The following is a 25,988-nucleotide window of genomic DNA, read 5'->3' on the forward strand; positions in this document are numbered from 1 at the left end:
TGACTTTTTTGTGTGTACCTAGTTAACTCCCACTAGGAAGGCAAAGATAAATAATACACGGAGTGGACTAAAGCGACCACAAAAGGACAAAGAATGTATGACCACATTTGTATACAAAATATATAGTGGTCAAATTATATATAACTTTAATAGGGGCAGGAGGAGCTGGGGGAAGAGCGTTCTTTCTCAAGGAGCACCGAGTGCTAGTTTAGAGAAATGGGAAAACTGGATTGGTTAAAGGTAGAGTTGTACAAATGATTCCTATAACTACTTTCAATCAATTGTACAACTGTCAAATGTTGAATCAGTGAAAGTTCAGTGATCAATATATTTATAATATTGGCTAAAAATAGGGAGGGTAGTTACTGAAATTACTTATGCACACACAAAAAATCTCATGGGATTTGGCTCCTTGGGGTGGAGATTGACAATCATGTTTTGCGCAAATCACACAAGCCCACCTGCTATGTTTGCTTGCTAACTGTGCTCCACCCCCTGTGAGGTATTTTCCTATCTGCCAGGTTAATTTTTTGGTCCTTGGGACATTGCTGGCTAAACTTTGGATGACCGATGCCAAGGTTCGTGGTTCAAACCCACCTGTCACTTCTCAGGAGAAAGATGAGGCTATCTGCTTCCATAACCCTATTAGGAATGCTATGATTTGGAAACCCTTTGGTGGCAGTGGAATTTGGGATGCTTTTTTAAAAAAAACGTGGAAAAAATTACAATGGAATGCTTGCAAAAATATGCGGGATGGTGGTGGTGCAGGATTCATGGCAAAGAAGCAAAGGTTCCTCTTGATGGTGTAAACATATGGTAATTGACTTAATAGCGTGATTTAGCTTAACACAACCTTGTTCATTGCTTACTGCCATGGTTCTTAAAAGATTGTTATTGGCTTTCCAAGGTACAATAGGTGGTTTGTCTTTGCCTAGGCAACAGAAGAAGTGGAGTCACAAATAGCAAGAAGAAATGAAATGTGTGACTCATTGCCCTCATGAACAATTGATTCCATAGTCTCGAGACTGTTACAGCTCGATATTGCCTATAACTATGGAACTTTGATGGCGTATTTTGGAGGACATTGCTGCTCAAAAAAAAAAAATAGAAATCAGAATTTCTATTTCTCAGGGAAGCCAGATTTTCTGGAGCTAGGATGGAAATATTGCCTTGAGATCCTAATCAAATATTAAACTTCAAACCAAAAATATTCATCAATGTCTTCTTAAAGCCAAACAATAGTTTAGTTTAAGTTTCAAAGGATGTCTGCCTTCAGCACTGTGCTCTTTAAGATCTATCTATGTGGGATCGAATTCAAACAATTAGATATCTGTGCAACTTCTGATGAACATTCACCCTTTCGCCTAAACTACCGGAAAAATACCCACTGACTATAGTACTATTCGATGTGGGATCAGGGAAGCAGTAGTGAGCATTCTCACAGTATCCCAGATTTCTGCAGCTGTGATCTGAGCGCTACCTCCATGGAGTAGAACATTGGGATAGCATTGAGTTTGGCATAATCTTTTTTTTTTCATTTGTGACACTTGTCAGTCATCAGAGAAGTCGTTGGTAGTGCAAAGGCTTTGCCCACTACCACTAACTGAAAATTTTATATTTCTAAACCACTCGGCAGCAGCATGGAAGAAGTCTTGGCTATTTGCTTCTATAAAGATTAGAATCTAGAAAAAAAAAGCAAAAACAAAACAAGCCCTTATGCAGCTCAGTTTTACTGACTCTACTGACATATGAGTTACCATGACTCAAAATGTACTCAGCATCAATGGGATTAGTGTAATAACTGTCGGATTTATAAAAGCGTACAAAGAACATGCGTGGGCTAATAACAATTTATTTTTCATACAGTATTTACAGAGCATCCAATAAGGAGACAAAACATTTCCAGAAAGGAAGGTAAGGCTTACTTATCTGATTTAGAGCAGATAAATTCATGATATCATTAAAAGGACATTTTCACAACTGCCTTATCTATTTAGGTGACGCAGTTGTGCACCTAAACTAAAAGAAGAACCATTTTGAGGCGATTCCTAGAAGCTCCCCGCATTTCAGGAAAGGCATGAGTATATTTCACATTTGTCCCCCACTCGGGTCACTGGTGAGCAGCCTTTTCAGGGAGCACTTCACCTCCTTGTTCCTCAAGGTGTAGATCAGAGGATTAAGGGAGGGAGTCACTACAGTGTAGAAGAGGGTGAGGAATTTACTGTGGTTCTGCGTGTACCTGCTCTTAGGTTGTATGTAGACGGAAATGATGGTTCCAAAGAACAAGACCACGACAACCAAGTGAGAGCCACAGGTCCCGAAGGCTTTCCTTCTGCCTTCTGCGGAATTGATCCTCAGCACACTCCTCACAATGCAGCCGTAGGAGACCAAGATAAGTCCCAGAGGTATAACCACATAGAGGACAATAGCAATGGAGAGTTCATTTTCCAGGAAGGTGGTGTCAGCACAGGCGATTTTAATGAGGGCTGGTTCCTCACACATAAAGTCATCCACTCTGTAGGGGACGCAGAGAGGCAAATGGAAAACGAGGACCGTCTGCACTGTGGACTCTGCGAAACCACTGACCCAAGCCACCGCTGCTAGTTGTCGACACAGCTTGGGATGCATGATCACGCCATAGTGCAGGGGTCGGCAGATGGCATTGAAGCGGTCATAGGCCATGACAGTCAGGAGGACACACTCGGTGGAGCCCAGCCCCAAAGCAATGTAGAGCTGGACCACACAGCCAGAGTAGCTGATGGTCTTCTCAGGGCCCTTGAGGTTCCAAAGCAGCTGAGGAACGATGCTGGTGGTGAAGCACAGGTCCAGGAAGGAGAGATTAGAGAGGAAGAAGTACATGGGGGTGTGGAGTTTTGGGTTCAAGTGTGAGACCAGTATGATGGCTGTGTTCCCGAACAAGGTGAGAATATATAGGATAGAGATGACCACGAGGAGAACCATTTCCAACTGGGGCTGGTCAGAAAAGCCCAGTAAGATGAAATCTACTGTGTTGCTAACATTTGTCCCGTTCATCGCTTCTCAAACGTGAGTCACCATTCTAGGTCCATCCTAGTTTAGTCCTGTGGGAGAAAAGAGTATACTATCACCACTGGGGCTGGGAAAAAAAGTGAGCATTTGAAGATGGGAAATTTGGGAGAGAAATAATTAATAAACTAATGTAAAAAAGTCTGATCGATTGATTTGTTATTTAGAGACTAATACAGAAAGTCATGGAAACACTAAGTGAATTTCAAGGAAAAATTCAAACAAATAATAAATACTGAAAGAAAACACCACAAGGAATTTGTGATCTATCATAAACTCACTAAAAATGAAATACATTTGCCTGAAATACATATATAATGTGGAAGACATCAAGGAAGAAAAAGATAGTTATATTTGCAGCTACGCTGGTATACTTGTCAAATTGAAAGGATCAGGATGTGACGGAGAGTGAGACTTTATCGAGTTGGAGACAGAGAGTAAAACTAAAAATATTTAGAAATATTTGAACAGAAACTTTGATATGATAATGTTATTCACTGCTCTCAGTGCAGCCAATGCTGCAGTGCTATGTATTACCTACGCAGCAAATAACTATGAAAGCAGAATTAGGAGGGTTGTTTTTGTCCTTAGATGCCATGGAGTTTGCTCTCATGCCAGCCTTCTACGGAGCACAACGCAACACTGCTGCGTCCTGTGTCACCGTCACCATCGCGTCTGCGTTGCAGCCCATTGTTGCAGCTCCCACATCACTCCATCTCATTCAAGGCCTTTTCTTTTTCTCTAATGCTCTGTGAAGCATGATGTCCTTCCCCAGGGCCCCACCTCTCCGGATAATATGTCCAAAGTATTTGAGACAAGTTCTCTCAAAGTCCCTACTTCTACTGAGCTTCCGGTTGTAGTTGTTCAAGACAGATGGGTTCACTCCTCTGGAAGTTCACATTCGATTTAAACTTCCTTGAAATCGCTGTGAGTAGGAATTGAGATTTTGAAGCTGCGAGCCGCCTGCTATGGCGCTGCCATTGGTCTCTCCCCATCCAGAACCAGGAAGAGTGAGAAAACTTAAACATGCATGGGAATGATTAGTTCAAAGGACCAGTAAGGTGAATGAACGTCAGTCTCCACCATCCGAGACCAGAAATAGAGCAGGTTACCAGTGATCACCCTTGAAAAGAACCACAGCAGAGGGTCCTTGGGAGAGTGGAACAAGAATTTTGAGTAAAACTCCAAAGCATAAAAATGCACAGGTTGTTGGCCCTGTTGGTTTCTGAGTGTAATTTGGGGGAGTAGAAAACCTCATCTTTATTCACAGAACAGCTGGTGATTTCAAACCGCTGATCACGTGGTTAGAAGGCTAACATGTAATCCATATGCCACCAGGGCTCCTTTACCATGAGGCAAAAAAAAAAAAAGATGGTCCTAAGTATGATTCAGAGTTACTAGAAAATACTACAAGTCTCGGACTACCTCTACTACCCAAGTGATGCATATAGTCCATGGAATCCCAATAAAAATTTCAACATCTTTCTGTATTTAAAAAAATGGACCAGTTTACTGTTCTGGTAGAGACTGGTAAAACCCATGAGATTTTGTCTGAGCAACCCTGCAGGCCTGGGAAGAACTAACCCATCCTTCTAGCTCAATTGTCTTCACAACAGTAGAGAGATCTATAAGGCTAGGGAAGAATATGCTCCTTAGAGTAATTAAATCATCTTAGAGAAAAAAGACAGGATTTGCTCAAGGACAAAGAAGGCAAGCGTAGCTAGGAAAAGCGAAGGAATGAAAACAGGAAGAGGTGAGAAAAGTGATATTATGTTGGGGGATTGCAATCAATGTCATGAAACAAAATGAGTAGGAGTTGTCGGATGGACAATGGATTCGCTCTGTTAATCTTTATGCAATTCACAATAAAAGTTTTTTGAAAAATAAAAGTCATACACAAGGAACAAAACTACTGTGATCTTTCTATTGGAGTCACTGGTCTACTGAGGGTATAAATATTATTCTCGAGAAAAATCAAATCTAGAGTCTCCTTTTAAGTTATTTCCCTTTATGGTGCTCATGGCTTTTCTGCTTTATGATGCGTTCCTGCCTCTAGTTCCTGAATTTATACAACTCATATAACCCACTGGTCTTCCATAAAGTACATTGTAGAGGGCTTTAAAATTGCTATTTGAAAAACTTTCTTTCACCTCAAATATCTTAACTAGAACACATACACTAAATCTTACCTCTAAAACACCAGGTTATTAGTATAGATCTCAGGAAATAACTGCACAGATGATTTAAAAGAGAATATGTAGTGTGTTTCCTTGGCCAATTATATAATAATAATAAATTGCATTTTGAAATTTTGCCACAATGAAACTATTAAGTATTCTGAGTAAAGAATAATTTTCCATACAGAATTACAACAGCAAAAGTGAATTAATATTAAGGGTCCTATTATTTGCATTTGTCGAACTGACCAATTATTTTGGTAGTAAAATAAAATGATAATATACCAGGATTAACTTTGATGCTGAATTCCCTTTACTATAGAGTAAGGGGGAAAAATGTGTTGTTGGAGGACCAGATTTCTACTGGGAGTAAGATAATGGGTGAAGTGCCTCATTTTTGCACTAACTTTACATTGTCACATTTCTTTGTTACATTTATTATCATTTTAGAAGAACCAATATTGTCCATGAAGAACCATTATTGCCAAGAAGATTCCATTCAGATACTTTTATCTATCTGTTTCACACCCTGCTCATCCAGATCAGGATATGGATGCTTATGTAACATAGCATGAAAATGTGCATATAGTAAATACTGGGTTATATGTAAAAATAGCTTCTGATCAAAGCAAAAGGTAACCTGAGCTGGACATCCACGACCATTAGAAAAATGTTATCCTCCAGCCCCCGACCCCCATTGCATAAAAAAGAAAGACTACCTTTCAGGAAGATGGACAAGGTCCAGGTCTAGGACATGTTGGTGCTTTTGTTGGCGAACTGGTAAGGGTAACGTGTCCATCCCTCTGCCCTGTCATCTTTTTATCAAACCACCTTTAGATAGATGGTATTTACCTTGTTTACTCAAACATGTCCCTGGAGCTCTCCTTGCCCAAAAACTTCCCATTGTTCAACTGGGGAGGGAGATGGGTCCCTAGAGAGAGAACAACCTCAGAGGATAGTGCTTCTTCTTCTACTGGAAGGCAATTAATTTAATATAATTTTCTAAAAACAAATATGCAGGTACACGCACATCTGCATTTTTGCTAAAAATGTGTTCATAACAACATAGACCCATAACAGATGAAATTTCAGGAATGAGAATACCCTTCAACTCAACTCCTGAGGGATTTGCAAAGCCAATGAATGACAGTCACCCACCTTCTTTCACACATGCTTTTAAATATTCAATACTGTTGATAGATTGTTAATAGATTTATTTTTTAATATTTTTACTTTAGAGCTTCTTGTCAAATTTCTGTGTACTGTACACATGAAAGCATGCACATGTCAGCCTATGCATAGAACAATCCAAAACACCCTTAATGAAGATTTAAGAGCTGGCCTGTAGTTCTCAGGGAAAAAAGAACAAATGAGAGGGGAGGGTACTCGGATATACACTATGACTGACGAAAATTGCAAATTCATTACCTGTTTTCAGAAAGAGTATAAAGTAAATCATATCACAAAAAGTATGTTCTACACTGATTTCCCTTCTTCTAGAATATAGAATGATTTCTTTAATACTCTACAAAGGAGATGCTGTGCTTTCTATGTTTTGTGTACAATGAACCGTTGGGGAGATGGGAAGGACATTTCTTTGGAAGCCCTGATAATGTATCTCTCAAATAATATTAATAATTATAGAGGAATACAGACATAGAATTTGAATGTAAGATATTTCTATTGAGACATAAGGTTGTCTGTCCAAAATGTTTTCTCTTGGGGTACATGACAATAAACATTGAGAAACATTGATGGAATAGACTCTTTCAGACTCTTTATTCTATAACCTCTTCTCTCAGCTAGAGTCCCAAGAAGGATACTTATTTATTTATGTTCAAGATGTGCTGATCTCGAGATGGCCTCTGATGCATTTATTGTCCTTTCCCAGTCTGTTTTGTATTACAACAGGTAATCATGGTCTTTTTGATTTTTTGCTCCACATTTTTCTCATACTCAGGCACCCTCTGTTGGGCTCCCAGTCTGAGAGGTCAGTGTTCATTGCTGGGCACCATCTAGGTTTCTTCTGATCTCTGGTAATTATTTTCCCAATTGGATTTAGATAGCATTCAATTGGGTCTTTTGAATTCATTTTCCAACTTTTGCATGTATACATAGGAGGCAATTCAAAACCCCATGGTCTTGGATCAGGAGCACTTTAGTTTTCAAGGTAACATCTTTGCTTTCAGAAACATTGGAGAGGTAGGTCTTTTATAGGAAGACAAGGTTTACTGCTGAGCTAGAGACTGGTCAAGATTGTGCTCCTTGGCCTCCCTTCAGGTCCAGAACTGAGTAATTATGTATTAGAATAATCAACCACTTTAGATCAGAAGAATGGAATTTACTCCAGGACAGAGGTGGGAAAATTAGGAAAGGAGGGGAAATGGGAACAGGAAACAGAGATGGAACCCGTGCTTCTTACAGTCTAGGGGTCGCCAATTTCTTGCCATGGAAGAGCCAATCCTGTCCATCACAAAATTTTATAAACCATTCGAGAATCATAAATGTATTTTTTGACAAACAAATGAAATCACCATTATCTCAATAATGCGCTTTAACTGAAACTAGGATAGCTTTATTTTCATTTTTAATTTTACTTCAGAGCCATATAGAGATACTGAAAGGGCTAGAGAGGTTTTGTGAGCAGCAGTGTGTCAACCCCTGCGAGAGTCTACCTTTTCAGATTATGTGCTCAGCAGATAGATGGAATAAAGTGACTGTCATCGAGTCAATTAACTCATAGCAACCCGATAAGACAGGGTAGTATGGCCCCTGTGGCTTTCCAGTACTGTGCCTCTTTCTGGGATTAGAAAGCCTTGTGTGTCTCCTGTGGAACATGTAGTGGTATCAAACTGCTTACCTTGTGGTTGGCAGCCCAGGGTGCAACAGCTACTCCCCTTGGACTCCTATACAGGTTGAATAAGTATGGTGAAAGGATAGCACCCGGATATTCAGCTTTCCTGATTTTAAAAAGCACATCATCCCCTTGCTTTATTTGAATAAGTACCTCTTTGTCCATGTAGAGGTTTCATATGGACACAATAAAGTGTTCTGGAAATTTCTATTTTTAACCATGTTATCCATAATTTGTTTCGATATACACAATTGATGGTCTTTTGGATAGTCAATAATACCTAGGTTTCTGGTATATTTTGCTTTCAGCTGAGATCTATTTGACATTGTTAATAACATGCTGCCTTCCATGATCTCTTCTGAATGAATTTTCTGTAATTTCCTTGTCTATATACTGATTTTGAATTTTCTTCAACAAAATTTTAATTACATGTAAATTAATAATATTGACTGATAATTTCTATTATCTGCTGGATTACCTTTTCTTGGCAAGAGCACAGATATGAGCTCTTGTAACTCATCTGGCCATTAGCCGTCTTTCGTATTTCTTGACTTTGATCAGTGGACATTTCTAGCATTGCATCACTTTTGAAATTGTTATCCCATCAATTCTTGGAGCCTTATTTATCAACCAGCACCTTCATTGCATCTTGGACTTCTTCCTTCCTATGCTTTCTTCTGCAACATTTTTTAGTTCTTGATCATATGATTGAATATCAATATGATTGAATATCAACTAGCTCTTCTTGGTGCAGTGACTCTGTGTAGTCCTTCCATCTTCCCTTGATGCTTCCTGCCTTGTTCAGTATTTTCCCATAGAATCCTTCAATAGATCAAAACTTGACTTCAGTTTTTCTTTAGTCCTTCCAGCTTGAGAAATGATGAAAGTGCTCTTCTCTTTTGGTTTTCTAACTCCAGGTCTTTGCATATTTTATTGTAATACTCTACTTAGTCATTTAAAGCAAAGCTTACAAACTGTGGGTTGCAGTTGCATATGGGGTTGCTTAATGGAATGCTAGGGTCTTGAACCATTTAGTAAAGGTTTCTGAATGTGCAATGACCAAAAATCAACTGTAAGTTGTGTGAGGCTGGGTACAGAAGAGAAACCAATCCACGGACACACGTGTGTATAAGAAAGAGATTTATATACAAGAGCAATTGAACATTGAGACAAAATCCCAGCCCAGTCCAGATGAAGTCCATATGTCCCATATTAGCCCATATGTTCGATACCATCTATAAAGTTCTCTTCAGACTCACAAAACACATGCAATGACGCTGAAGGTAGAAGATCATAGGCCAGTGGGTAGAAAGTCTTTGGATTCAGTGGCCTTGGAAACATCTCAAAGCTGACAAGGGTCTCTGCATGGCTCTCTGCACATAAGACAGCATCAGCGTGGGTCCATGTGTCTTGTCAGCTGCTATGTCTCCCAGGGTGTGTCAGAGAATGTCTCCCACCTCCAAGGAGGAAGTCCGTATTTCCCAAAATTCTCAGGAGATGTCAATGCCCACACAGAAGCCTCATTAGCTATGATCTGATTGACCAGGTAGACTCCACCCCTACACTCTTAATCCTCCAGTTGACAAATGATTATATATCTACCATATAAGTCAAATGTATAACGGATCCAAAATGCTTCTGGCAGTGCTTCCGGTGTTGCAAATTTCTAGGTGAAATGGGGTTGCAGGAGGACAGGGGGGTATGGCCCCTCAAAAACCAACCAAAGAGCTCCTCAGTAATCATTGAAGTGGTCCCACTAGAAAGGGTATCCTGCACTTCCCCAAAGCTAGGAATTCGACTTAACATATAAAGCATTATTATAACACTTTCCAGCATATTCCTATGTGATAAAATTATAAAACATCATTCAATATTTTAACAGCTGCTTTTCAATTGATGGGAGAAAATGGAATTAAGTATAAGCAGCACTTTACTAGGATCTGTGATTTTTCACTTCATAAAAGGGATTCAGATTCAAAGCAATGTTACTATTTATTAAAGTAACATATATTTGGTGATGAGTCCATAGGCTTTTGCTATTTTATGAACAGTTACATATTATTTAATTTAAAAGTAAAGTTAAATAGATATTTTTCTACTTTTCACAAAACTTAATAAAAGCTAATTGTTAGAATAATCTAATATAAATATTTTAATTAATTTCATATAGAAGTGAAATATAAGCATGTTTTTGGTCTTATTACCTTTATTTACATTTAAAAGCATTAAGTACTTAGCATTCTTCTGTTAGTAAAAATATTGAAAGTACTGCAGGCTTCCTAAAAAAACCCCAAACATATCTGTTTTGTACAGGTTTTCTGCCATAGAAGTGAGGATGGAGTTATTTCAGCTCACATATTTTAGATGCGTTATCAAGAGAGATCCATCCTGGACGAGGGCATCATGCTTGATGAAATGGAGGGTCAGTAAAAGGAAAAAGCCCTCAACAATATGAATTGGCATGGTAGCTTTACCAGTGAACACAGACATCGTGACAATGGTGAGGATGGATTGTAGTGGTTGCTGTACTACAAGTTGCTAGGAGCTGGACCTGACTTGATGGCACCTCCCAACACCAACAACTATTGAGGTCACAGTACTTGGAAGATACCATAAGGGATAAAGATGTTCCCAAACACATTAATTATATGTTGTTGTGTCCATTCTGACTCGTAGCTACACGATTGGGCAGGATAGAACTGCCCCTGTGGTTTTCTGTAACTCTTTATTGGAATAGAAAGGCCCATTTTTCTCCCAATCATCCGCTATAGATATAAATATTTTCTATTTTTCCTCCTACAAGAGTAATCTTTTTTCTCATCCCCTTCACTGTCTCTTCTACCTTTCCTTTCTGACATTTGAAATTGAACTAATATTATCACTTCAAATTTATATTATTGCATATTAATGTTTGTAAGACAGAATTCTATCATTTTGTGTTAGTCTGGGTAGACTAGAGAAACAAATTCATAAGCATGCACACGTATATAAGGGAGAGATTTATATATTTATAAGAGGAATGGAATGTTGAGAAAACATCCCATCCCAGTCCAGTCCAAGGCCATAAGTCTGATATTAGCCCTCATGTTCGATACCAATCCATAAAGTCCTCTTCAGACTCACAAGACACATGCAATGAAGTCAGATGCAGGATGATCACAAGGCAATGGGTAGAAAGTCTTTGGGTCCAGTGGCGTTGTAAGCGTCTTAGTGCTGGCAGGGGTCTCTCTGTGGCTTCTCTGGCTTCTCGTTGCATCCACCATCCACGTGGCTTGTCTTCTGCACTGTCTCCCAGGGAGTCTCAGAGAGAGAGAAGTGTCTTTTGCCTCCAAGGAGGAAGTACCAGGTTTCCCAGAATTTGCAGGAGAAGGTCACGCCCACACAGAAGCCTCATTGGCTATCTCCAGATTGACAACCTACGCTCCACTCCTATACTCTTAATCCTTAAATTGACACCAGATTAGGTGACTACCACACATATTCTAGTTTTCTAAACTCACTATAATGATTGTATTTAATCATAAAACTAAGCCTGTCTCCATTTCAATTCAGTATATAGTATCCCCAGAGTGTTTATAATTTTAGGTTCTATTGTCAAATGTTCCTATTGAAAGAAGAGACAACTCATAAATTGAATCTCCATTTCTTCGTATTTAGAGGATAATGACTTAATCTAATAATCATTTCCTTATTTAAACCTAATATGAGGTTTGAGATAGAATTAAATGAGACGATGCAAGGAAACCATTCTGTATAACCACTGACCTAATTCAGGGACAATAAGGAAAGTGAGAGTAATTTTACAAAATGCTATGAAACCTACTAGGAAGAAATAGGGAAATTTACTCAAGGTGAAAATGTTCACCTCAAAATAAATTATATGACCCTGTTTATCAGAGAAAGACTAGAAACCTTCCCATAGTGTCAGGAACAAATCAAGTTCTCACAATCATCAGATATTTAAAGTAGCAAATCGATGATTTAGTACCAAGTGCGATTTTACATAGTAATTAGACACACATTTTGAAAACTGTGCCTGCATTTGTTTTATAAGGTAATTGCCATATGTCTATTAAGAAGTAGAGAAAGCAATAGTAATAATGTCGTCCGTTTCTGCGAAGCCAGTTTCGACTCATATCAACCCTAGGTACCATAGAGCAAAACACCAGTCCTGCACCATTCCCACGATTGTGGTTACGTTGGAGCCCATCGTTGGAGCCACTGTGCCAATCCATCATGTTGAGGGCATTCTTCCTTTTTGCTGTCCTTCCACTTTACCAAGCATGATACCTTTTTCTAGGGATTGGCCTCTCCTGACAACATGTCCAAAGTGTGTGAGATAAAGTCTCACCATCTCTAAGGAGCCTTCTGGCTGTACTTCTTGCAAGAAGAAAACAAAGAGATTTGTTTATTCTTTGCCAGCACCATAATTCCAAGGCATTGATTCTTCTTTGGTTTTCCTTCCTCAGTGGCCAACTATAACATGCATATGAGGGGATAGGAAATATCACGGCCTGGGTCAGATACACTTGAGTCTGCAAAACAGAAGGGGTAGAGAGCCTTATCTTCCTTCCCGAGAGTGGTTGGTTACTCCTGGAAATTAGTCCATGGAAATCCCACAGTTCACGAAAGCATTTGTCGCATCCCTGACTGATCACAGTCATCAAGTTAATTCCAACTCATCGTAACAGGATAGAATTGTCTTATATGGTGTTCTAAACTGAAATCTTCACAGGAGCAGTCAGCCAGATCTTTTCTCTTGCAGAAAAGCACGTGGATTTGAATCACAGGCCTTTCCATTAGCAGCAAAATGCTTTCACCATGTGCAACCGGTGTGGCTCTCCGAAGCTCAGCATCAGAGTCACGTTTCACACACTCCTTCCAAATAATTAACCACAGAGAGGATGCTTGTAGAACCCAAATGGAGCATAAAGTGCAATTAAATCCAAAAGTAATCATCTAATCATATTGAAAGGCAGGAAGAAAAGAACAAGCAGAGATAACCATATCTACCTAATTTTGACCGGAGACCTTCAGCCTAAAGACAGAATGCCTCTCCAGCACTATGTTCTGGTCAGTAAACTACTAAACTATTGAAACTACTAAATCGATGTGATTACTAAGATTGAAAACTCAGGTTACTTGGTGTCCTAATAAGAATTAGGTAGCTGGATTTAGGGACAAGGGAGCTGTCCCTCCCATGCCTGCAAAGGCCCCCAAAGAGGAGATCAGGCACCCTATTAGACACCTATGGGAGAAACCCAGAACTGACAATGCTCACACTGGGAACCCCCAAGCACAGGTAAAACTAAAACCCTGGGCACATCCACCTTAGGTACCAGCAAATGACATCACATACTTGGGCCTAATTCAGCCAATGAAGTCAACCAATACCTTCAACCACACCTCCCCCAGACAGGGGGCTGGGGTAGAATAAGGGCAACAAGCAGGGACCTGAATTCTCTCTTGGCACCCCTTCTTGGTCTCCAGGCAGTCTCTTTATGCTCTGACCCGGGGCATGAGACCAGGAGGGCCTCCAGCATTCAAGGCATGCACTCGTCTGCATGGCCCCTCAGGGCCCGCTCCATGCCTACTTGGGGCCCATGTGTACTTGGCCTCTTGGCCTCGGTGGATTCCCCAGTTCCAAATCTGTGGGAGTTCTTTTCCATGTGGTTGTTCGTGCCCAGCTGTGAACCCCAACGGGGATTGGAAAGCTTTCCAGAAATAAAGTGCCCCCTTTTGAGACTATACAATCTGGAAATTGTCCTGTCCTTTCTAAAAACTCACTTAGATTACAAAATGTGCCTCGGTGTGAATTTTTTCAGTGTGCAAAGCAAAGAACCGAGGTACAAACCACCCCAGACACTTAACAGAAGTTACAAATAAAGGAAGAGGGAAGGCTCAAATGAATCCTGTGTTGTTGAACTTAAATAATTCCCTCTATCTGTTGAGGAGAAGCAGAGGCAAGGGTAGCCCAGTAGCAAAGAGCACACCTAGAACCCGAATCGGAACTAGGGGTTTCAGAGGAGAAATGGTGGACTCCATCCATGAAGAAAGAGAAGTATAAAATGTAAACACAGGAAAGGCTGGAATACTAGCGTCTAAGGAAACACTTGAGGAAGGCTGAGGGGTGTTGAAAGGACACGGAATGCAACATGAAAGAATTTCCCATGGCGAAGGTTGAAACAATGGGAGGACCAGTAGACATAAGGAGGGTACTAAATTAAATCTACACAATAAAATAACTGTCACAAGTCCATATAAATAAACCCATAAGCGAATGTCAAGGGAAGATATCAAAGGGAAGCAAGGTAGATATCAAAGGGAAGCAAGGGAAGAGGGAGAACTCTTTCTTATGAAAGAATTTCGATTAATGAATATAGGACGAATGAGAGAAATACAACATCACCATCAGGCAAACATCATGGTTCTGATACTCTGATGACCTGGAAGGAGGTGAAATGGCCTATTCTCTACTTTTGATGACAGTGCATGGGAAAGAGGCCCTAGTGTTTAGAGGAAGACCTCCAAAAGTGTCCAGATGATTGATAAGCACCAGATGCACATATTGCTCCAGGAAACAAGTTCTTTACTTCTATCCCCAATAAAATGATAAGTTGTCTCCTACAGAAGCCTGACTTCTCACACACACTGTTGAAAGATGCTTATCTCTAAGAATAACTACTGCCTTTGTCTACCATTCTTAAGGAACGATTGACACCACTTGTTTACTCCCCTTCCAGACACTTCATTGAAGTGTTCCCCCAGTGGGTGCAGTATATTCAAGATTAGACCATTGTCCAGTTTGTTGTATGTACTCACAAGAGGCATGTAATCCTCATTACTATAAAACTTTATTGCTGAATCCACTCCAGACCCCTTTTCAGAGATTAGAGATGAGGCCCCTATGCCCATGTGTTTTCTGTCCCTCTGTTTCTATAATTGCATACTTAGCTCTTAAGGACCCATTTGACTGTAGGATCCTCTTAGATCTCTCAGGGAAGAGATATACTTCGGACCTTGGCTCCACATGAGAAAGAATTCACACGGAAGCCTGGTTTGTGATCCCAGTGGGTTTAGACAGAATAGCAGCAGTTTCAGGTCCTACAGTAAATGGACCCCAAGCTAGACAGAGTCCGTGGCACAGTTGCGGGACTGCAGCCTAGAGGCACCAGACTGCAGCCTGGCTGTGCTTTGCTATGTAGCAGCTGGGAGAGAGAGAGAGCCCAGAGCAAAACCTCTGGCCTTTTCAGGTGCCCTGTTGGGAGGTGTGGTTGACAATACTGGTCGACCCCATTGGCTAATTCAAATTCACCTGGATTAGATTGGCCAATCCAGGTGTAATGACCACCTAGGTGTACCACCCTTCCTGGCCAGAAGCTCCAACCTCTGAGCATGCGTAATGGACGCCCCAGTCCCTATGCTAGCTACCAAACAATCCCACAATAGAAGTCATTGTTTTAGGCAAGATCCACTGAGCGATTAGTCTACCAAAGTACGAGGGGAAGCAGGATATTTCCCTACTTTCAAACCATCTCCCCCAAGCTCTTTATTAATTACAAAGGTAGAAAGAAGTAGGCTTATAGTGAACAAATCCGGAAGACAGATGATCAAATGATCAAATCTAGTACTTATGTATTGACGCTTTATATCTACTATTATGATGAACCGAGAAGAGCACAGCATCACTTTTAAGGGAATTTTATCAAAAAATTAGTGACCTCAATCTGATACTGAGAAAAATCTTAGATAAGCCAAAGCAAGAGAAATTTTACAAAACCACTGACCAATATGCTTAAAAAAATATCCAGGACATGAAAAAAAATTTTTTAATGGGAAAATAATCACATATTGTCAGAGATTAAGAGATATAACATCCCAATAGAATTTAGATCTTGTGCTGAATCTTGCAACAGAAAAAAAGATAATAGTGGGGAAAACTTGTTAAATTATGCCTCAATCTGTGGTTTAGTTAAAACTGTGCCCATGTTAACTTCCTGATTTTAAAAAAATTCTACTGCAAATATATAAAATATTAATATTAGGAGCTAGTGGCCGGCACATGGCACTCTCACTACTTTTGTGATTTTTCTGTATGTCTAAAATAATGTCTAAATAAAAATTTTAAATTTGTTTTGTAACAATAACTATCTTGCATAAATTATTACTAGGTATGCCTAGGGCCAGAAAAGATGAACAAGGAAGATTTCTACTAGGCCAGATGATCTGTGTCTTGATGTATTGGTAACAAAGGTCTTTTCTTTTTAAGAAAAGGAAAATATAAGATTCCTTCTTATCTTTATGAATATAGATCAATAGTGCCTCTATCTTGAGGTTATTGTGAAACGAAGGCACTCACGAGTTTATGTGACAAGTTAAGACAGCTCCACATAGTCTCAAAGTGTAATTTCTGGACAAAATAAACAACTCCATTAAACTTTATACTCTAAAAGGTCACTGACCACAGGAAATACATATATGATAAACAGAAGGTATTTTTGTTTACTCTTTCTATAGACTTGTAAAACAAGGGAACCAGTCTACCATGATTGGTTGCCAATTTCTCATGAAAAATGAACTGAGACCCACACTTTTTTTGACCAATGATCCCAAACCAGAACATTCTGACCATGGCTCCTAAACCTGCCAATTGGACTTTGACCATGTAATGAGGAGGAATCTGCATTCATTCATGTGGACACATTGCTTCTCCCCATTACAACCATTCATTTGGCTTCCTCTACTTTAAAAAAACATTACTCCACTGTATAACTCAACTAAAATAAATTTTTGTTGGATGTTTTCAGCAGTTTGTGCTTTGTTCTGGAGAAGTCAACACTGAAACACAGAACGGAGATAGAATTGAGACGGAGAGTATGAGGTTAAGAGCGGCTTTATTAGGGTAGGGAAAGAGCTCCTGAGAGGGAAGGGAGAGCAGAGAAACGGACAGAGGCATCTTGAGCTCCTGGGTGGGTTCTGAGACCCAACGAGTTAGGTCAGGGAAACCACAGCTTGTCAGTGAGGTGGTGGTAGATATATAGGAATCGAGCTAGGGAGGTATACATTGACAACAAGAAGAGAGATTTTTTTGCTGGCAGTTGGAGGACCTTGAGTCAGGATGGGATCAGTGGGAAGTGCATTTGCTGTTTGCTGGGATAGAGGCTGCACAACCTTGGTCTGGAGAGATAAGCTCCTTGGAATGTTGGGGCAGAAGATGCAGACTTCAATAGATCATTTCAATAGGTCACACTTCAATAGATCATTTCAATAGGTCATTAATCTAGAAATGAGGGCCTTGAAATTTTATCTTACCGGGGAGCTGGAGAGGAGATGGCGGCTGCCTAGTTTGGACCCAGCCCAAACAGTTCTCTAGAACAATATACATGATATTTCAACTTTTTAGTTATAGTAAAATAAAATATTTATTAAATGTAAAGGCTCTATGAAAAAAAGCCTTCTTTTTAGGGTTGAAATTGACCAGCTCATGTCACCCCATTTCTTTAATTGACCTAAAGGCTAAGTAAAACTCACAAAAGCCTCCTGGCTCCCAAAGGCCTCCTCCCCTCTGTGACTGGCCTTGGTTGGCATGGTAATCTGTGTTTTATTTTTCACAATGGAATAAAGGCTTGTATTTGTCCTTAGGCCAATTCTTGTTTAAACTACCCCTCTCCATATCAGAGAGAAGCCATAAATGTATGCCCCTCACTCTGAGTCTGGGATCATAAAACCAGGCGCCTAAGACTTTACCTAAACATACTCTTATTTTTATTTTGTTAATACCACTTACTTAGTGATATATGAAAACAAATTTTAATGATAGGAATCCTTAGCTTGATGATTTTGCTTTCTGTATTCTCTCACTCCCTAAATAATGTTAGACGCTCAGCCAAAGAACGACTCCAGCTGCAGTGAGGTGGACCACTCCGTTCAAAGGTGCCCTCTGCATTTTGAGCTATCCTGAAAAATAAAAACATCACATAATAAATGGGACATTGTATTGGTCTTTATTTACTAGAACCTGCAACAGTGTAAACATAAGGATATCCTTGTAATTAATGATTTTCTTCTTCTTTTGTTTGTTTTACACTGTGAATTCCTACACAAACTCATTGCCACAGAGCGGATTCTGATGGACTGTGAAGCTTACTTTAATGAGTTCAAGCAATTGTAGTGATTCTAAAGCATTTGACTGCTTTAATCCAGGAATCCCACTGCCATCAACTTGATTCGGATTTTTTTTCTCTACCCTCTAGGACAGAGTAGAAGATTGTATCACTTTATAGAACTAGAAAGCCTCATCTTTCTCCTGAGAAACAGCTGGTGGATTCGAACTGCAGACCTCAAGGTATAAGCCTAACACTAACCCACTATGCTATCAGGGAGAAAGATAGGAATTTCTACTCTGGTTAAGAGCTAATCCTGTAAAGGTGCCCTGTGTAAAATCCTCCTTTGGGGGTCTCAATTGTTAATACTCATGAGAGCGACCACCAGAGTTGAAATTAGAAGTGCCTTTTTATTTTTCTGGCCAAAGATTGCCTCAGTCCAATGCAGGGGCTTGAGAAAGTGGCTCCTTGGCCCACAGAGTTGGGTACTTATACTCTCACAAATCTACAAGAGCAGTTACTAAATCTACAAATTTACACAAGGCTTCATTAAGCAGTTCCAGCGCCAGTCTTCAAGGGGTTCACTCCCCTCACACTCTTCAGTTCTTGTCCCCAGCCTTCATCTCAGGAGGTCTGCAGCTCTGCAGGATGTCAGGTGTCACCCTGAGGCATTCTGTCTTGCTAACAAGACTTGCCTTTTATATGATAATTTACATGGGGGTGGGGTTAACAGGAGCAAATGCTCACAGAAGAGTTAGCAGTAGTTAGGCCTAGAAATGTTTACAGAAGCAATATAGCCAGAGTTAGGCTTAGATTGGATTCTCACTGGCGGTACAGTATTTGCCTGTTGGGCTGTGATCCACATGGTTGGCAGTTTGAAACCACTAGCAGTTATAGTCTCAGAAAACCCCAGGAGGTCACTAGGAGTCAGCATGTGAACATATGAAAGCATATACTAGGTGGAGCATATACTAGGTGAAGCCAATATTTTTTAATGTAAAGCATATACTAGGTGAAGCCAATATTTTTAATTTAAAAAATTTAAGCATGCTCTATGAGTACATATATATTTATACCCAATATGAAAACAATGTAACACATTCTATAAATTTATTCTATCAAGAAGTGAATACTATATTAATGACAAAGACAATTTTAAAATAAATTGTACAAACGTGTTTACATCTATCAAATTAAATTATTCCAATTTAATAATGACATTTAAACTTGTGTTCTCACATTTATCTTATATCCGAACGAAAGGGCTGGTCAAAGGGATAGAGAGCGATTCTATTCCTGATACATCTCTCTTGAAGACATCTCCTGCAGATGAGAAAGGTGATAAAAATCCTCCGGTATACTTTGTCCCAGAAGCCTCTACTGATTGAACAAGCGTCAATATAACCCCCTCCTCTAAAGTAAGGTAAACTGCTTGATCGTGCTGCATGATTCAACAGGCCATCACACTTTCCTGTAAAGCGTGGACAGACATTCATCGTCTAACTACTAATGAATATGAGACCTGAAGATAATCTGAAGCATTCCTAGTAAACGGAAATTTCTGCACCTATGATCCTACTCTGTCTTCACGAAGCAGCAAATTTACTTCTGCGTTGTGAAAATAGGTCTGTAATTACTATGTCAGTGATGCCTTATGTCATCAGAGCAATGGCTCAAGGATCATTAAAAGTATACAGAACATGTACCACACACACACATATACATTTCTGTCATGGATTATTTATAAAGAGAGACACATAATGTTTCCAGAAAAGGAGGTAGGAAACATTTACAGTAGGGAATTTTAGGATGCTATTAAAAGGCTATTCCTCCTCTGTTTATATCTAGGAGGCTTAGGTGTGTTCCCCTGCGTGAATAGAGAAATAATACCGAGGTGATGCCCTGACTCTTCAGCCCCTCAGGAATTGCATGAGTATAGTTCAGAGTTATCCCTAAATTGAGTTTCTTCTGAGCAGTTTTTTCAGGGAGCACTTCACCTCCTTGTTTCTCAAGGTGTAGATCAGAGGATTAAGGGAGGGAGTCACTACAGTGTAGAAGAGGGTGAGGAATTTACTGTGGTTCTGCGTGTACCTGCTCTTAGGTTGTATGTAGACGGAAATGATGGTTCCAAAGAACAAGACCACGACAATCATGTGAGAGCCACAGGTCCCGAAGGCTTTCCTTCTGCCTTCTGCGGAATTGATCCTCAGCACACTCCTCACAATGCAGCCGTAGGAGACCAAGATAAGTCCCAGAGGTGCAACCACATAGAGGACACTAGCTACGGAGAGCTCGTATTCCAGAAACGTGGTGTCAGCACAGGTGATTTTAATGAGGGCTGGTTCCTCACACATAAAGTCATCCACTCTGTGGGGGACGCAGAGAGGCAACTGGAAAACGAGGACCGTCTGCACTGTGGACTCTGCGAAACCACTGACCCAAGCCACCGCTGCTAGTTGTCGACACAGCTTGGGATGCATGATCACGCCATAGTGCAGGGGTCGGCAGATGGCATTGAAGCAGTCATAGGCCATGACAGTCAGGAGGACACACTCGGTGGAGCCCAGCCCCAAAGCAATGTAGAGCTGGACCACACAGCCAGAGTAGCTGATGGTCTTCTCAGGGCCCTTGAGGTTCCAAAGCAGCTGAGGAACAATGCTGGTGGTGAAGCACAGGTCCAGGAAGGAGAGATTGGAGAGGAAGAAGTACATGGGGGTGTGGAGTTTGGGGTTCAAGTGTGAGACCAGTATGATGGCTGTGTTCCCAAACAAGGTGAGAATATATAGGATAGAGATGACCACGAGGAGAGCCACCTCCAAGTGGGGCTGGTCAGAAAAGCCCAGTAAGATAAAGCCTGCTGGATTGCTAACATTTGTCCTTTTCATAGCTTCTGAATGGTGAGTCAATATGTTGGATAATTCCTAGTTTATTCCTGTGGGAGAAAATAGACTACCATAACCAATGGGGGCAGGGGGAAGGGGGAGGACACTCTGATGTCACACTGTTTAAAGACTATAAATGTCAAGAGAACACATAAAAGAACATAAAATTAGAATAACTTGATTTGGTGTCATGATAAATGCATGAAGTCATGAGACTTCGCATGCATTGTCAAAAGATGTAGAAAAATCAGATACACCCAACAGCCACAGCATAAACAGATTTGATCTATAAGCCAAACTACGTGAAGATGAAGTCCTTAGGCTGGCAATATACATACTGAGGAAAAGCAAAGATGTTGAAAATAAAATGATTGCCACATGTATGAAAACATGATTATTAGATAATCTGCGATCGATAAATGGCTCACGAAGTGAACAGAACTTGGAAAGCAGGCTTACAGAATTGAAAACACAGCAACAACGGAAAGATGTACATATTTAACTAGAAAGCTGCGGTTATAATAATCATACACATTTCTTGCTTTCCTTACTTTCCAGTGAATCAAAAAGTAGGAAAGGTAGAAGCGGGAATGTTGCTATCAGGTGCCATTGAGCTAGTGCTGACTTACGGTGACTCTATGTACCACAGAGCAAGGCACTCCCTAGGTTGTTCACAATCATCACTATGTTTAAGCCCGAAGCACGGCTATGGTCTCCTCATTGAAGGCTCCCTCTTTTGTGTTCTGCCAAACATGATGTCCTCCTGGAGGAACGAGTCCCTCCTGAGAAGACGTTCAGTGTACAAGAGACAGAATCGTGCCATCCTTGTTTCTAAAGCACGCTCTGGCCTTGCAAGACATTGTGTCCATTCCTTCGGCAGTCCATGGAATAGTCAATATTCCTGGCTAACACTGTAACAACTGCTATCAGATCCCTGGTCTGCATATTTAGGATGCTTTCCCGACAAGAGCTCATGAATTAAGGCAGCTGACACAATCCACAGAGCTTTCATGGAGTAAAGTGTGCACAATTAAAAAATACTTTGAAAAATGTTTGATATTCCCTCAAATATCCCAACTAGAAAATATAAAACAAAATTTGAATTCTAAGACACATAGGCCATAAAGCCAGGTCCCAGCAATTGCTGCACAGTTGAGATTAAAGAGAATATTGGGCAAATTTTCTGGTAGCAGTTATATTTTGAAATTTTGCTAAGATCAAATGCTCTGAGTGTAGGATAATACTCCAACCAGAATTATAATAACAAATGGGAACTAACACACATGGTCACAATGCCTACTATTTATCTCATGGACCAAGTATTTTGATAATAAATTCGAACCTCACCATGCTGTAAGGAACTGGGATTGACATTAACTCTTGCAATTGAAATTTCCTCTAATATACAATGAAAGGAGAAACAATGAAAGAATTGTGCTGTGTAATATTCCTTTTTCTACTGAGTGAGAGAGGTGACTGCCTTCATTTTATCGTATATTTTTACCTTGTCATGATTTGTTTGTGCATGAATTATCGCGCCCACGAAGACCTAGCATTTTCCAAGAAAATTCCACCGTGAAACACTTACCTTTCCCTTAGGCATTCTTGTTAATCAAGATAAGGGCGAAGAGATGCATGTTTACAATTTCTCATGACTAGGAAAGCAGTAAACACTGGGTTATATATGAAAAGCAGATTCCGCTCAAGGAAAAAGAAAAGCAGCCTGATTTTCTCAACGTTTCGAACAATATCCCCGTGCGCTGTACCAAACCTGAGGAAGAAGGGCTACCTTCAAGGGGGAACGGCATTCTCATACGTGATTTTCATGAAGATTCAGTTCTGGTCACAGTTCCAAGAACCACAGCAGGGGACCAGATGGGAGTTGCTCGTTAGTCGCGCTCTCTTGACATCTTTGTATTCCAACTGACTTCAGATGCATGGACTTTTCTTTATCCCACCTGTGTCTCAGGAGCTCTCCTTGCACAGCACCGGCCATTGTTATTTTTGGAGGGAGGGAAGGAGGAAGGTCTCTGGAGAGACGATAATCTCAGGGGCTAGTGCTTCTGTTTCTACTGAAAAGCATTCTTTATACCATTTTCTTAGCACACCTTGCAGAGACATGCACACGTATGTTTTTGCCATGAATGTCTCCATTTACAGTGGAAATTTCTGGAGTGAGCATATCCTCCAGTTCTACTCATACTGAAGTTGCAAATCAGTCAAAACCATTCATCCATCTTCTGTTACATAACTCAAACCAAACCCACTGGGATCATCTTTCTCTATGCAACTATGGCTGCTGAGCTCAAAATAGCAAGCTCACGTTTAACATTCCAAAAAATTACCCAACAGTGCCAACAGCTCCCCATTTCTATTGCATAGGCTATTAAAATAGTCAGTACTATTGATAGTTTCTGACTGGATTTCTCTTTTTGATTATTTTACTTTAAAATTGTTTAGTTATCAAACCTCTATGATTGCGCACGTTTTCACACATGCGTACATCTGTATTTATACACACAAAGATAAAACACACTTAATGAGGATTTAAGAATTACTTTGAAGACTAAGGTGAACTTGGACCCAAGTCTTGTCAATTGCCTCATATGCAAATGAAAGCAGTTCATTGAATTGGGAAGACAGAAGGAGAGTCAATGCGTTGGCATGTGGTGCTGGGGAAGAATATTGAAATTGTGGTACACTGTCAAAAGGCCAAACAGATCTGTCTGGAAAGAAGTAAAACAAGAGTGCTCCTTAGAGGGAAGGAAGGTAAAACTTAGTCTTACATACACTGGACATCTTCTCAGGAGAGATAAGTCCCCAGAGAAGGACATAATGCTTCGCAAAGTAAGGGGGCACTCCAAGGAGGAAGGCCCTCAAGAAGATAAGACACATTGAACCTTGGTTATGGTGATGGACTCGAGCATGGGAAGACTTGTGAGGATGGGGCAGGACCATGCAGTGTTTCATGCTATTGTGCATAGGGTACATCTGGATCAGAGGCGACTTGGCACCCCACAGCAGCAGCAGCAACAACAACAACAACACATGCCGTGAGAAGCTCTTCGAGCAATGGTGGAATCACTGGGCACTTTCATTGCAGCTCCTGTGGCAGACCTTCTGTAGTCCTGGCATTCCCTGGGACATCTCCTTTCACTCCTTTGGCTTCTCCAGTCCAGGCATAGTAGTAGGTGGTTTGGTACTTCATTGGTGATTCTAATCTCAGGGTTTACTGACATTCTACTCACTGGCTTGCCGGCACCCCCATCACTGTTACAACTACCCCTGCACTCAATTTCCCCCACTGCAAATATTCAAGGCAATAAAATAATTTGTAGCTGATCCCTCATCCTAAACTAGGGTAGTTGAATGATCTTCCAATCGAAAACTAAGTGGAGTTTTTATAAAATATTTTAATCCCATTCTCATCATGGTCTTTTTATAAGACCCATTTTCTTTTCTTTTTTTGTGTGAAATATGTCTTTCTTTTCCTTTTTAAAAATCATTTTATTAGGGGCTCCTACAACTCTTATCACAATCCATACGTGCATCAATTGTGTAAAGCACATTTGTACGATCATTGCCCTCATCATTCTCAAAACATTTGCTCTCCACTTAAGCTCCTGGCATCAGCTCCCCTTCCCCATTTTCCCCCTTCCTACTCTGCGCCCTCCTCCCTCATGAACCTTTGATAATTTATAAATTCTTATTTTGTAATATCTTACACTGTCCAACGTCTCCCTTCACCCACTTTTCTGTTGTCCATCCTTCAGGGAGGAGGTTATATATAGATCCGTAATCAATCCCCTCTTTTGAACCCACCATCCCACCACCCTTCCGGTATCAACACTCGCACCACTAGTCCTGAAGGGATCATCGGCCCTGGATTCCCTGTGTTTCCAGTTCCTATCTGTACCTGTGAACATCCTTTGGTCTAACCAGAATTGTAAGGTAGAATTGGGATAATGATATTGAGGGTGGGGTGGGAGGAAGCATTTAGGAACTAGAGGAAAGTTGTATGTTTCATCATTGCTAAGACCTATTTTATATGACATATTTTACAGAAAACAAAGGCATGATTTAAAGTAATGATTTTCTTAGTTGAATTTATATAGTTTTACAATAATCAGAGCATATTTAATGAATGGATTTTTAAAATCTCCCTTGATGCGCTGTTTTAAAAAATGCACACATTCTGTGTATTGAAAATGTTGGCCCTTATTTTAAATCGAAATCAATAATTCAGTTACTGATTTGTAGATTACTTTTTATCTTTCCATTACCTATAGCCTGGTATCAGGTATCACTTTACTGCCAAATGCATTTGGAAAATGACTCAGTTGGGGTCAAAGTTCCTTTATGACCTCAGAAAAGCTTATCAGTAATGAGGTAAATGATCCACAACACAAACATTTAGATAGCTTTTTTTAGCCCTAAATTCCATCACGCTAATAATTATTATTTCAATTCTCAGGAAGTGCTTTTGGTTAACTTAAATAGTAGTTCTTAATTGATTATTTGCATAATTTCCCTGATTTAATCATAATGATTTTGGACAGTTTTATTGGCATATAATTAACAAACCATACCATTCAATAACTCAAACATTTTTAAGAAGAGTTGTACAATCATCACCGCAGTCAATTTTAGAACATTGTTTTGTTTCTTCCACTCATCATTATTAGCTCCCCATTCCCCCAAACTCCCTTGAAATATCCTCAAGGAACCATTAATTCATATACTGTCTCTATAGATTTACCTATCCTGGATTTCATACACAGGGAAATATTTGAAACATCAACAACAAAATACCCTAAGCAACAATAACAAAGTAAAACAGAGGGAAAGCTCAATCAAAAAGAAAGAAAAAAAATTAAAAGCTTGAACAAGTTTTCAGGAGATCAAAAGAAAAAGTTAAAAAGAAAAT

General features: G+C 40.1%; 2 protein-coding genes across 2 annotated transcripts; both read right to left on the minus strand.

The window, feature by feature from the left end:
* Nucleotides 1-2,088: 2,088 nt before the first annotated feature.
* Nucleotides 2,089-3,033, minus strand: LOC142441261 (olfactory receptor 2H2-like). Its single transcript, XM_075543309.1, has one exon. It carries the CDS (start codon nucleotides 3,031-3,033, stop codon nucleotides 2,089-2,091), a length of 945 nt encoding a protein of 314 aa, XP_075399424.1.
* A 17,098-nt stretch (nucleotides 3,034-20,131) lies between these two features.
* LOC142441272 (olfactory receptor 2H2-like) lies at nucleotides 20,132-21,064 on the minus strand. The gene has a single exon (XM_075543315.1). It carries the CDS (start codon nucleotides 21,062-21,064, stop codon nucleotides 20,132-20,134), a length of 933 nt encoding a protein of 310 aa, XP_075399430.1.
* Nucleotides 21,065-25,988: the final 4,924 nt, after the last annotated feature.

This window comes from Tenrec ecaudatus, chromosome 1 (assembly GCF_050624435.1).
Source record: "Tenrec ecaudatus isolate mTenEca1 chromosome 1, mTenEca1.hap1, whole genome shotgun sequence".
Taxonomy (NCBI): domain Eukaryota; kingdom Metazoa; phylum Chordata; class Mammalia; order Afrosoricida; family Tenrecidae; genus Tenrec; species Tenrec ecaudatus.